The sequence below is a fragment of the Canis lupus genome, chromosome 24, assembly GCF_011100685.1.
Source record: "Canis lupus familiaris isolate Mischka breed German Shepherd chromosome 24, alternate assembly UU_Cfam_GSD_1.0, whole genome shotgun sequence".
Lineage (NCBI taxonomy): Eukaryota > Metazoa > Chordata > Mammalia > Carnivora > Canidae > Canis > Canis lupus.
Genome location: NC_049245.1, coordinates 38434098 through 38446494, shown reverse-complemented (window position 1 = coordinate 38446494; position 12397 = coordinate 38434098). Strand labels below are relative to the sequence as shown.

At 52.9% G+C, this 12397-nt stretch overlaps 1 protein-coding gene across 2 annotated transcripts in view; it reads left to right on the top strand.

Moving 5' to 3' along the window:
• ATP9A (ATPase phospholipid transporting 9A (putative)) overlaps window positions 1-12397 on the top strand; it is a 133014-nt gene that overhangs the window by 107453 nt on the left and 13164 nt on the right. For both annotated transcript variants that reach the window (XM_038572611.1, XM_038572612.1), the window contains exons 16-23: window positions 1756-1848; window positions 2896-2979; window positions 4355-4525; window positions 6811-6909; window positions 9494-9583; window positions 9689-9833; window positions 10601-10665; window positions 11977-12132. In XM_038572611.1, the coding sequence (XP_038428539.1) occupies window positions 1756-1848; window positions 2896-2979; window positions 4355-4525; window positions 6811-6909; window positions 9494-9583; window positions 9689-9833; window positions 10601-10665; window positions 11977-12132 (903 nt within the window). The remainder of the gene's footprint in view (window positions 1-1755; window positions 1849-2895; window positions 2980-4354; window positions 4526-6810; window positions 6910-9493; window positions 9584-9688; window positions 9834-10600; window positions 10666-11976; window positions 12133-12397) is intronic.

Genomic DNA, 12397 nt, shown 5'->3' with positions numbered 1-12397 from the left:
TGGGAGGAAATGAGTAACGGGAGGAGACAGTTGATACGGTGTTTATATTGGACCAGGCTGTCCAAGCTCTCCCAAGCACCCTCTGCAGGAGAGGAAGCCGGGGAGGGGGACGCCGTTTCCTACAGTTCTGTTATGAAGTGCCATTTGGGTGAAGGGAAAAGGGAAGAAAGCCCTGGGATGCTTTCATGTTCAGACCCCACAGCTGTCTTTGGCCTGAGTCAGAGGCAAGCAGAGGCGTAATCCGTCGAAGATGAAGTGTGCCCTTCTGCTTTTAAGACACAGGTGCCTCTTGGGGGGAGGAGGGCAGTGGACGCTTTTACGAGTAAGCATGTGATTCTCAAAGATGGTCTGTGATTAGAGGGCATTAGAAAGCCATTTTAAAGAAGGAAACTTATACCACTAATTTGGCTTTGAGTATTTGCTTCATGTTTAGTAATGAGTTCCCGGCACACAGTCTGGGGTTCCCAGGACAGTAGAACTGAGGCATAAGGTGGTGATGGCCATGCTCTGTCCCCTTGCCCATCTCTGCTGCCTCCAGGATCCCTGGGATGGGAGTTACCAAGGAAGGAATGTCAAGGAATAAGAACCAGGGATTTTTACCCCATTCCTCAAAGGCAGGATTTCTCAGCCTCAGTACTGTTGACACTGGGACCAGATGATTCTTGGCTGTGACTGCCCTCTGCACTGTGGGATGCTTCGCAGCATCCTTGGCCTTTACCCACTGGATGCCAGTAGCACCCAGCCCCTCGTTGCGACAATCAGATAAGTCTCCAGATATCAGCAGATGCAAAATCCCCTGAGCCAAGCTTTGGTCTCCACACATGGTACACTCAAGGGATGTCTAGAGTTCCCGTCACTCAGAACTGATGACAATGAATGGACATCGTCTGTGTGTCCAGCTGTTGGCTGTGTGCTCTGTGTAGATGACGTCAATTAAGCCACAATAGCCTGTGTGGTAAGAGGGGTTAGTGTTCCTGTTTTACAGTTGAGAAAAGTGATGTTTAGGGAAGAATGTCCAAGTACATACAGCTGAAAGCTGGTGTCGGGTCTAAGCGTTTGACACCTGGGCTGCGGTGTTACCTGCTTCCCAGACAATCTGGTCAATGTGAACAAAAACCCGGATAATTTGATAACTGGCTAGGTCCTAAGGTAGACATAGGGGTCTGGAATGACCAGGATCAGCAGTTCTCAATGAGGGCAGTTTGCTCCCCAGGGGACATTTGTCTGTGTAGAGGTGCTGCTGGCATCTGATGGGGACAGTACAGGGATACTGTAAAAGGTCCTGCAGGGCACGGGTCCCCCCCACACAGCAAAGAACTCTTCAACCCATGTGTGAATGATGCCAAGGTAATTACCTTACTTGCTCTAGACAATTACCTTACTTCCCCATTTTTTCAGGTAGACCACAGTCTGGTGATCCTGGCAGTCCCGTGTATAAATTTAAGATGATCTTCCAGCGTGGGAGTCCATTCCTGTTGGGATACTAATAACTAAAACAAAGTTCTTACATCCTTTTGATCTTGCTTTCATCATTTAATGCTTTTCCAAATGCTTTGAGTTTTCTTCCATTTTCTTGTGGCCTTTGCCCCAAAGTGAGGCTCCCCCACCCCCTTCTCGCTTTTTATCTTTGGCCAAGTGAGAAAACATTAGCGTCCGCTAAGTACCCTTTGTACGCCGTCTGCCATGGGAAGTGGGTACTGGAGCAGAAAGCGGATGTTCCTCTTGGATACTCATTCTGCTGGGTCCCCTCTCTAGGATGAATCAACGGGAGAGATCACGTTTTACATGAAGGGAGCGGATGTTGTCATGGCTGGCATCGTGCAGTACAATGACTGGCTGGAGGAAGAGGTAAGTGGGGTGTGGGGAGTGAGAACCATGTTCTGGAGGCTGCCCCTTGCATGGTGTGGTGAGAATGGTCTCTGTACTTGCTACCTGTGCTACCTGTGCCTACGTAACAAATCACCCCCGAACCTAGCAGCTTAGGACAACACACTTATTTCTCATGGTTTCTGTGGGCCAGGGATGTGTGCACAGCTGAGCTGGGTTCTCAGGGTCGCTTGAAGGGTTTCTTGGGGCCAGGGTCTCATCTGAAAGCTCAGGACCCACTGCCAAGCTCACTCAGCTGCCCTGCGCCAGAGTCCGCTCCTCACTGGCTTCTGGCTGGAGGCAGGTACCACGAGGGTGGGACCAACGGGGCGGGGGGGGACACGTCACAGGCTGTCTATCCCGGTTCACGATGTGGGGGATCGGCCACAGCAAGGAGGGAGGAGACCCTCAGGTTTATCAGGCCATTTTTTTCTTTATCTTTCGGCTCCAGATAGGAGGATGCACATTTTTCATTCAGTGATACTATATTTTCAGAGGGTTGCAAACTCAAATACTAGCAGGGCCTGGGCAGGTAAGTCAAATAAAATAGGCTGCGGATGTGTTTTTCTAACAGGGTCACATTTTGTGTGTTGGGATATCCTTCACGTGACGACTGTTTTCTGGGAATACACAGAAGCAGCTGCTTTTCATCCATCACCGGTTGTGGTTATTTGGGAAAGCAAATGTGGTTTTGTCAGACGTTGGGTTTTTCTAACAAGCCAGAGATCCAGACTTACCTGGGAAGTCTTACGATGTTGACTTAAATTTTGAGACCTATACCGTGCCAACGGAAGAAAACCCACACCTAGGTCCTGTTTGGCCTGCGGCCTGCCGTGTTGCAGCCTCCCTTGAGAAGCTTTGCTTCAGGGAAGGTTGCTTTAGGGGAAAGCCGTGTTCTGACTTGCCAGTTTCCCTGTGGCCCTGGTAGGGACCTGTCCACTGTAGCGTCCAGCCCTCCTCAGTGGGAGTCAGGGGCTTAGAGGCAGAGCCCTCAGTGTGGCTCTCCACTGACCGTGGTCTGCTTCGCAGTGTGGAAACATGGCCCGAGAAGGACTGCGGGTGCTTGTGGTGGCCAAGAAGTCTCTAGCGGAGGAGCAGTATCAAGACTTTGAGGTAAGTGGTCCTAAGACCTTTCTCTTACTTTTTGCAGCCCTCCGTCACCTCCCCTGTCATACCTCCTCCCCGTCTCCCCCTAGAGCTCATGCTGCTCTAGCCATACTGCTGATGTCCTTTCTGAGCACCCCAGGCTCACTTATGTCTCAGGGCCTTTGCACTTGCTCTTCTCTCTGCCTGGAACTCTCTTCCCACACAGAGCTCTGTGGCCTGCTCCCTTGCTTCCTTTGAGTCTCTGTTCAAATGCCACGGCCTCTGAGAAGTCTTCCCACCTCACTGCTCACCACATCCGTCACCCACCTCACTTTCTTTACTGGCGCTAGTCAGATCTAGGATGACCTTGTATCTATGTTTATATCTAACATTCTTCTTCGTATCTCCTTCCCGACATGAAATCTTTTCCAGAGCAGAGACCAGTCAGTCTGGTTTGCTCTTGTATTTCAGTATATAGGATAGTCCTTGACACAGAGTATACCCTCTGGAAATTTTGAAATGAATCACCCCCTTGGAGCCCTCATTTCTCTAAGTTGTAAAAAGTGTTGAACTAGATTGTTGACTTTCACAGCCATGAGTTCCAGCATAATATGTCTGGTTTATTGTCCTCTTGTCCTATAAATTGTGTGTTTCTTAAGGGAAGCATCCTTGCATCCCCAGGCCTGGCACAAAGCCCAGCATGTGCATGGGGATATGACTATAAGGGAGAAGGGTGTGGCTGGGGACAGGCTTCTGGGGTCCTTGTCCTGCTCCACCCAGAGGGGCTGTGTCTGAGTCTGCTCCTTCTTTGTGCCTGAGTTCTTTGTAAAGTTTTATTAGCAAGAGTTCTGGCTCTGATAAATCCTACCGTGCTTTCAAGTTTAAAGGCTTGTGTTTGAAACAACCCAGCAGGGGATTTTTCATTTTCTTCCATGTTTTTGCTAACCCTGTCGGGTCGCTAAACTGAAGGGCTGGGTCAGTGGCCTTTGGAGATGGGACTTTGTCTTCAGAAAACCCGATGATCGGGGGTTCCTGGTCACGAAGTGTATGTTGTATGGGGGAGAACCTGCTGGTTTTTTTGAGATCTTGAGTTGTACCGATCGTTGCAACAGCCCAGTGAGGTTGGGGCTGTTATTGCTGCTTCCTGGATGAAAACAGGTGAGTCTGAGATGAATTGAGCAACTTGCTAGAAGTTGCACAGCAGGTTAGTACAGAGGAGAGGGGAAACTAGGGCCTATCCGAGTGTGGGCTGATGAACCTGGAAGGGCACTGGAGGTCTCAGTGCATCCCTTTGAGGTCCACCCACGTTTTGGGGTCCCCCGCATGGTGTTCTACTCTCCACACCCACCAGCCTGGCCCCTCCCCACCCTAAAGAGCGGCTCTGTCTCCTGCTGTGTCACAGGCCCGCTATGTCCAGGCCAAGCTGAGCGTGCACGACCGCTCTCTCAAAGTGGCCACCGTGATCGAGAGCCTGGAGATGGAGATGGAGTTGCTGTGCCTGACGGGGGTGGAGGACCAGCTGCAGGCAGACGTGAGGCCCACACTCGAGACCCTGAGGAATGCCGGCATCAAGGTAGGGTGAAGCTGCCTGGGACCCGGCTTCAGTGCAGAGATTAGTGAGGGGGATGGGAGGGAGAGGTAATGGAGCCAGGAGGGCACGGACGGCAACCCACAGCCCTGGCTCAGATGGGCCACGGCGTCACTCCCGCTGGTCCAGCCTGGCTTCTGGGAGACGGCTCGTGTGTTTGCTTTTACTGCTGTGCCCCGCACTGGGCTCCACGAAGGTGGGCCCACCTGCATCCCCCATCCCTCCAGCATGCTTGGGGCTTTCACATTCTTGTTGAGTGACCGGCCGGCCAGCCGTCTGCCTGTTGTCTGGGTGAATGAGTGGCCACCCAGTGGACTGACTGCTTGCACCAACAAACTGCCATATTGATACCGTTTGGGGCCAAAAAAAAAAAAAAAAATCCAGGCATTTAGTCCAGAGAGGCCGGTAGAGGGCGTCTGAGGAGCACACTGCATTTGAAAGGACCTGAGCGGAGCATCAGCGACCCACTGGCTTGAAGCTCCTGGACGGCGTCTTTGCCACCCGCCTCCACCCACAAGCAGCTCCCCGTTGCGTCCTTGGGCCGGTCGTTGGCACAGGCTCCAGCGAGCGGGGCTGCAGTAGGAAATGAGCTCCGGCCGCGTTCGTGCCCACGGGGGACCCGCCCGCGTGGGGGGCACGTTTTGTTACGTTTCGTTGTAAACCAGATTTGGCCCACGGGCCTCGTTCATTGCAAGGGGATCGTCAGCAAGATCCCATTATTGGAGCAGTGGTCTGAGGTCAGAGGGGCTTGTTTCTCTCGCACGGTGGCGCTTAGATTTGTCGCTGGCAACTTCTGTAGACCTCCGGTGTCCCAGGTTTTGGCATTCGGGTCTCTGCTCCTGGCTCTACCCTGAGCTGCTCCTCAAAGCTGTTCTCTCCAAAAGGCGGGGTGTTTTATTCCCAAGCGTGCAGACGGGACTTCTGTTTCTGGTTTCCCTGGTCAGACAGGAGGGAGAAGGGGGTGTGGGGGCGAGGGGCCAGGGGAGTCTGGAGGTCGGCCCAGCACAGCCCCTTCACAGGCGGGACGCTGCTGGAACCTGGAAGATTTCTGCTCCAGCCCCTAAGCCGACGCAGCAGCCGAGGCCGAGCAAGGTGGGCAGTGTGCCTCCGGGCCTGGGGCTCAGGTCTGGGCTCCCACCTGCGGTGCCCCCTGTTGTCCCGACGTGGGGGCACTAGTCACATGGTGCGCTGGTGACTTGCCATGGTTTTCTAGAGTTAGAGCCTCCTTGCTCCTTTCCCAATTTGCTCTCCTACAACAAACCCTGAAAACTGGCACCTGGGACTGGGATCTCTTAAAATAATATTTTTTTTTACGGCCAGATGGGAGGTGGAGAGAAGAGGCTGATGCCCTTCAGGGTGCAGCCCAGAGGCAAGGGCCCCCCCAGAGGGCCCGGGGCCTGCGTCATGGCTGTCCCACTGCCTGGGGTGGTCCTTGGCAAGTGGCTTGACTTCTCAGGGCTCCGTTTCCTGCCTCACAAAGTTACTGTGAAGGTCAAACACGCTGAACGTGGACAGCACTTGATGGGTGCCTGGCGCTGCGAACTCTCGGGAAGCCATCGCCGCTCGCTTTCCTGTCCCTCCCCCACTGCCAGCACGTCCTTTGTCCGGTGACTCAGCCTGCGTCCTTCCCCGCTGTGGGTAGGGACAGCAGAGGGGTAGCCGGTAAACGAGCGGAGCTGGAAGCACGTTCCAGAGTTTGGACTCTGAAGACCTGGATTCTGGGTCTGTTTGGGATAGGAGCTAGCTGTGTGGCTCTGGGGCAAGTCACCTGCCCTCTCTGAGCCCGCGACAGTGACATGCAGAATGACCTGTTAGGAGGTTACGGAGGAGCTTGGCACATTCACTGTTGGCTTAACCCAACACATAGACTGTATGTAACGTGACAAATCAGTGTTTCCTGCAGGACATGGAAGTGACCCTTCACCCATACGGCCATCCCCTTCTTTGAAATTATTTATTGCTTTAAGAAAAATTTCCAGAAGAGGGATGATGAGGTCAGAGGTTGTGCTTCATGATGTCTGTTGAAGCGTGTGGTCAAATGCTTTTGTAAAAGTGTTGCACCAGCTTCCTGCTGCCACCAGCAGGGGTTCCTTGGGGTCCTGAAGCCCTCAGAGTGGGGGTACTCCTGGGGTGTGTTGGGGACACCATGAGTCTCGAGGTAAATGGAATAAATGAGGATTAGCTCAATGTTCTTGGAAACTGACCTGACACAGGTTGCAGGCTGGCCTTCCCCACGGACAGAGCGGGGCTCCTTTCTGCTGTGATTGCAGGTTTGGATGCTGACAGGGGACAAGCTGGAGACAGCTACATGCACTGCGAAGAATGCACATCTGGTGACCAGAAACCAAGACATCCACGTTTTTCGGCTGGTAACGTGTCCTCCGCACTGGGGCCTTGTAGGGCCGATGCTGCAGTTTGCCCTGTAACCTCAGGACCTGACTGGGGACCCCTACAGAGGGGAGGGAGGAGCGTGTTAACCACCCAGGGTCAGGGAACTTAGAGCATTGGCTTGGGGGGAACTGCTGTGTGGCCCCAGTGAGGCTGTGGGCTTCCTTCTGGTGCTGGTTCAGAAGCGCCTCGTTACGGCCCTGTGTGCTTAACCTGCTGGGGCTCATGGTCCCTCGGAGAAGCTGGCACAAGGCACATTCGGGAGGAACGATGCAGATAAACCTGTCCATGTGAAATTATGCATAGGAGTCCAGATTCCTCTGGACCCTTGAAGATCAGGTCCTTGGATAAGGAGTAAATTCCAGGGGTGCCTGGGAGGCTCAGTCGGTGAGGTGTCTGCCTTCAGCTCAGGTCATGGTCCTGGGGTCCTGGGAGGTGAGGGGTGGGAGGTCCCCTCTGGGTGTGAAAAGTCATAGCAGCCCTGCTCCTGAAATCGGAGTGCTCACACCAACAACCAGAGGGGCTCTCTGCCTGTTCCGGGAGTTTCCCCTTGACCCCCCTGCCTTTGGTCCACAGCACACACAGCCTTCAGGAGAGCGGCAGTTTTGGGAACGGCACAGCGTTGTGTCGAGGCGGATACATTTAGTCTTCATTATACACGGATTCCAGATTTGCAAATGCACTTACTTGCTAAAATGTGTTCGAAACCCAAAAATCAGTCCTCAGGGCACTTTCAGAGTCCTCCGTGGACATGTGCAGAGCAGTGAGAAATCGTCGTTGCCTGATGCGCACATTCCCAGCTGGGGTCAAACAAGGCGATTCCCTGCCTTCTCTGCTTTTGTACTACACGCAAGCACAGTAGTTTAAGATTGACCTAGTGCCACTTTTTTTTTTTTTTTTTTTGCATTTTTGTGCTGTCAGTGATTTCACTGTTTCACATCCCCCCCCCTCCCAGCACACTGCTGGAGCGGTGTCCCTAAGTACAGGAAGGTACGATGCGACTTACAGAGAAAGTCCATGTGTTGGATGAGTTTCCTTCAGGCAGGAGTTCTAGTGCTTTTGGTTATGAGTTCAGTGTTAATGAATCAACAATATGTATTTCTTTTTTTTTTTTTTTAAAGATTTTATTTACTTATCCATGAGAGACACACAGAGAGAAGCAGAGACATAACATAGAGGGAGAAGCAGGCTCCCTGCGGGGAGCCCGATGCAGGACTCGATCCCAGGACCCCGGGATCATGACCTGAGCCAAAGGCAGACGCTCAGCCACTGAGCCACCCAGGTGCCCAACAGCATGTATTTCAAAAGATGTGTTTAGGGGCACCTGGCTGGCTCAGCCAGTTAAGCAGCTGACTATTGATTTTGGCTCAGGTCGTGATCTCAGGGTGGTGAGATCCAGCCCCAAGTCAGGCTCTGTGCTGAGTGTGAAGCCTGCTTACGATTCTCTCTCTCCCTCTGCCTCTCCCCCGCTCATGGTTTCTCTCTCTCCCTAAATAAAATCTTATATATATAGATATATAAAGATGTGTCTAAACAGAAACACATATATGACAAGGTATCGATGGACAAAAATATTGTGGCCAAAGACTCACAGAAGCCTGGCCCATATCTCCCCTCAAAGCAATGAATGGTTCCTTATTTACTAAGTCAGTGTTCATAGTGACTCTTATTAATATAGCGTAACCATTGAAAATAACGAGAAATGGGCTGTATGTCGTATATTCCATATTCTCCACATTCTGTATATTAGGGGTTGCAAATGACAGTCCATGTGGCCACCTGAAATAAAATTTCATTTTATTTTTTGAAAGATTTTATTTATTTGAGAGAGAAAGAGAAAGCACAAGTAGGGGGAGGGGCAGAGGGCGAAGCAGACTCCCTGCTGAGCACCCAGGCCCCCCCCCCCCCTCGACCCCCGGGATCATGACCTGAACCAAAGGCAGACGCTTAACCGACAGAGCCACCCAGGCGCCCCTGCAAATAAGGTTTTATTTAAACACAGATGCACCCACTTGCTTGCCTACTGCCTGTGGCTGCTCTGGCGCTACAACGGCAGAGCTCAGTAGTTGGACAAGAGCTGTAAGGTCACGGCGCCTGGCCTGTCACACAAAGGTCGGGCACCCCTGCTGGACACCCGGTTTCTGACGCCTGCCTCCCAGCCTTCCAGATGTCGTACTCCGGGCAGGCTCGCCGTGCCGTCCTTTCCGTGTGTGTCCAGTGCAGCCGTGACTGTGCACCTCATAGGGCCGTGTGACAAGCACACGGGGGACATCCATGGGGAGCACCTTGCACGTGGTCAGGCGCAATCACTGTTGGCTCTTCGGTTACATGGGTTGCAGCCGTCCCGGGGGAAGTGCGGGGTGACAGCTGGTGTACAGGCTCTCCCCATTCCCACAGAATCATAACAGACACGGTTGAATTTGGCTCTCGGTCCGGCGGCAGGGGAGGGGCGGGGGTCCTCGGCCGGGGTGGCCATTGTCCTCCCACCGGCTTCAGGAAGCCACTGTTTGTTGTTCTCCTGTCTCCGGAGAGCAGAGCCTCCTCCACCCCTCTGTTCCCTTCCAGGTGACCAACCGCAGCGAGGCCCACCTCGAGCTGAACGCTTTCCGCAGGAAGCACGACTGTGCCCTGGTCATCTCGGGAGACTCCCTGGAGGTGGGTGCAGGGACCCCGCCAGCCGGCTCCTCCCGGAAGTGCGTGCCCCTCCCTGCTCGGTGGGGGCAGTGACCACCACCTGCCCCCCTGCCCCCCCGCCCCCAGGTTTGCCTCAAGTACTACGAGTACGAGTTCATGGAGCTGGCCTGCCAGTGCCCGGCCGTGGTCTGCTGCCGCTGCACCCCCACCCAGAAGGCCCAGATCGTGCGCCTGCTGCAGGAACGCACCGGGAAGCTCACCTGTGCCGTAGGTAGGCGGCTGCCCGGGCGGATTCATTTCTGTAAGTCAGGGGATGGCTTCCACTGCCGTCTGCCTCAGACCCCCCGGGCCACTTCACTCAGGTCGTGACACTTTCCCCCAACAGACTCTGGCTCTATAATTATTCTTATTTTTAGTATTTCCCTTTGAGTGAGAGTAGATAAGGACGCTCTAGGGCTCTTCTCCTTAACTTGCCCTTCCTTTGCTAGTGACGCAGGGAGCAGCGCACAGAGGGCTGCAGACCACAGGCTGCGGTGCTGGGGCTGGGTTCCCGCCAGTGCTGGTTCCACTCCCTGGGGGCCCGGCCCAGCTTCCGTCTGCCCGTTGGCACAGTGGGGTAACCAGCACTCGCATGGTGCTCATGAGGATGGAAAAGGGGTAGATTTAAAAAGTGCTGGCCGCAGGGCACGTAGAGGCTCAGGAGTGTGGTGTCCGTCTCTGCTGCTGGGGGGATGCTTCTCCCCGCACCTCACAGGCCCCAGTGTGGCGTTGTAAACACCTGCCACCACGCCGTGGCTGGGGCTCTCGTCGGTCACCTGCTGTCCCTCTGACGCTCAGCTGCTCTGTGAGACAGGAAGCTGATACTGTGGGGTGTGGGAGTGATTAAATGGAGCAGGGCAGAAAAGGCTCTTAGTAAGCAAGCACCCAGGGAAAGGCAAAACGTGCATGATTGTCCGAAGTAAGAATGAAATGTGGGGGTCCTGTTTCTCGCCTCTCCCCAATTTCCCGACTTTCCTCTCTGGTCCGTGTGACCCACAGGTGATGGAGGCAATGACGTCAGTATGATTCAGGAATCCGACTGCGGCGTAGGTGTCGAGGGGAAGGTGAGTGCGGGTGCAGGGCATGGGGGGCTGCTCGCTGCCGAGCGGGAGCGGTTCGGTCGGGGCAAGGGCGTCAGGTGGTCGTGCTGGGCTGGGAGCTGCTCTGCTCCACGAGCTGGAGCTGCATTTCCCCTCAAAACAGCTTTCATGCTTCTGAGGATTTAGATTAGCATGAGGAAGCCTAAGGAACCAAAAAGCATGATCACCTGGTTTTGTTACATGGGAATCAGAGATCTACATCACTCTACATCGTCTACAGATGACAAGGGCTGATTTTTCACGTGCCAAGACTTAAATTAAGAAAGAGTGTTTTGCTACATTGTTAGGGCGCTGTGAATGTACTTCACACTTTTCCATGGCGGCCGCAGTGTCCATAAAAGCATCAGTTATCACATCATGTGCTGATATCTTGGGGTTTAGGGAAGAATGTGGCACCGTTTTGCCCCTCACGAAAAGCTGCAGTTTCTTAAAGTTGGTGTATTATAACAGCTTTTCTCTTTCTGTCCTTGTCACCTGTGAGCTTGCCTTAGAATTTACTCTGTTCTAATTTGTGACCCCTAAATGGCAATAGGCAAGAAGGTTGGTTACCAGGTTTGCTAGAACTTTGTGTAAAACAAGGGTACCGAGGCTCCGAGGGAGAGCTGGAGATGCTCTCCTATGCGTTTTGTTCCATACCTTCATGAATTGGGCGAATCCATACACTTTTTTGTTTCTCTTTCCACCCTTTCTGGTTTTGTGGTTCTCATCCAGTTGACAATTATTTGAAGTTACAGAATTCAGTGAACTTTGAGATGTTACTGGAATGGACTGTTTTAATGCCATCTGCCCCGTTAGTGGCATCCATCACACACCGTTTAAAATTAGAGAATTCTAATGGATGCACTTCTATAAATGTGCAAAGCTTATGTTCAAGAACGTTCCATTTGGTATTGTTGGTAGCCTCAGCATCCCTTCCCCCAGCCTTACATTTCACTTAAAGGAACTGAGTATTGTCAAGTGCCTATCTCTGATGATTCTTTGCTTCTGATACACATTATGGGGTGCGCCTGCCCCCCAAGGCCTAATACTAGATCCATTTGACCTCCCAATTACAACTATCTATGACTTAGAATGTTTTTTATTTAAATAAATTCCACCTTTTAAATCAAATTTAGGCTTGGACCACCAGCCGAGTACAGCTTGAAACCAAAGAAGCCCTTCGTAGAAGTTTTCCAAAGATCTCCTTACAGCATCTTGCTTTTTCAATTAAAAAAAAAAATGCACTTGCTCTGACTTCTTGTGCTTCTGACGGTGCCCAATTTTATCGGATTTTAGGAAGGAAAACAGGCTTCCCTGGCTGCAGACTTCTCCATCACCCAGTTCAAGCACCTCGGCCGGCTACTCATGGTGCATGGCCGGAACAGCTACAAGCGGTCAGCCGCCCTCAGCCAGTTCGTGATCCACAGGAGCCTCTGTATTAGCACCATGCAGGTGGGTGGGCCGTGGTGCTCTGCCCTCGGGCACATGGCTGTCATGGAAAAAGCCTGAAACCAGACTGTGCTTTGGGGCCTTTACCCTACCCCGGGAGGTTGTTTGTTTATTTTCCCACCTGACCAGTTTGAATCCCTGCCTTGCTCACAGTTCAGCTGATAGACCTCAGATTGCCTAAGATCCTTCCTCCAGGCCGTCCCTCCTGTGGGGAGTGGATGTGTGCATTAGCACTGGTGCGTCTCGAGGGCTTGGCGTGAAGTAGGTG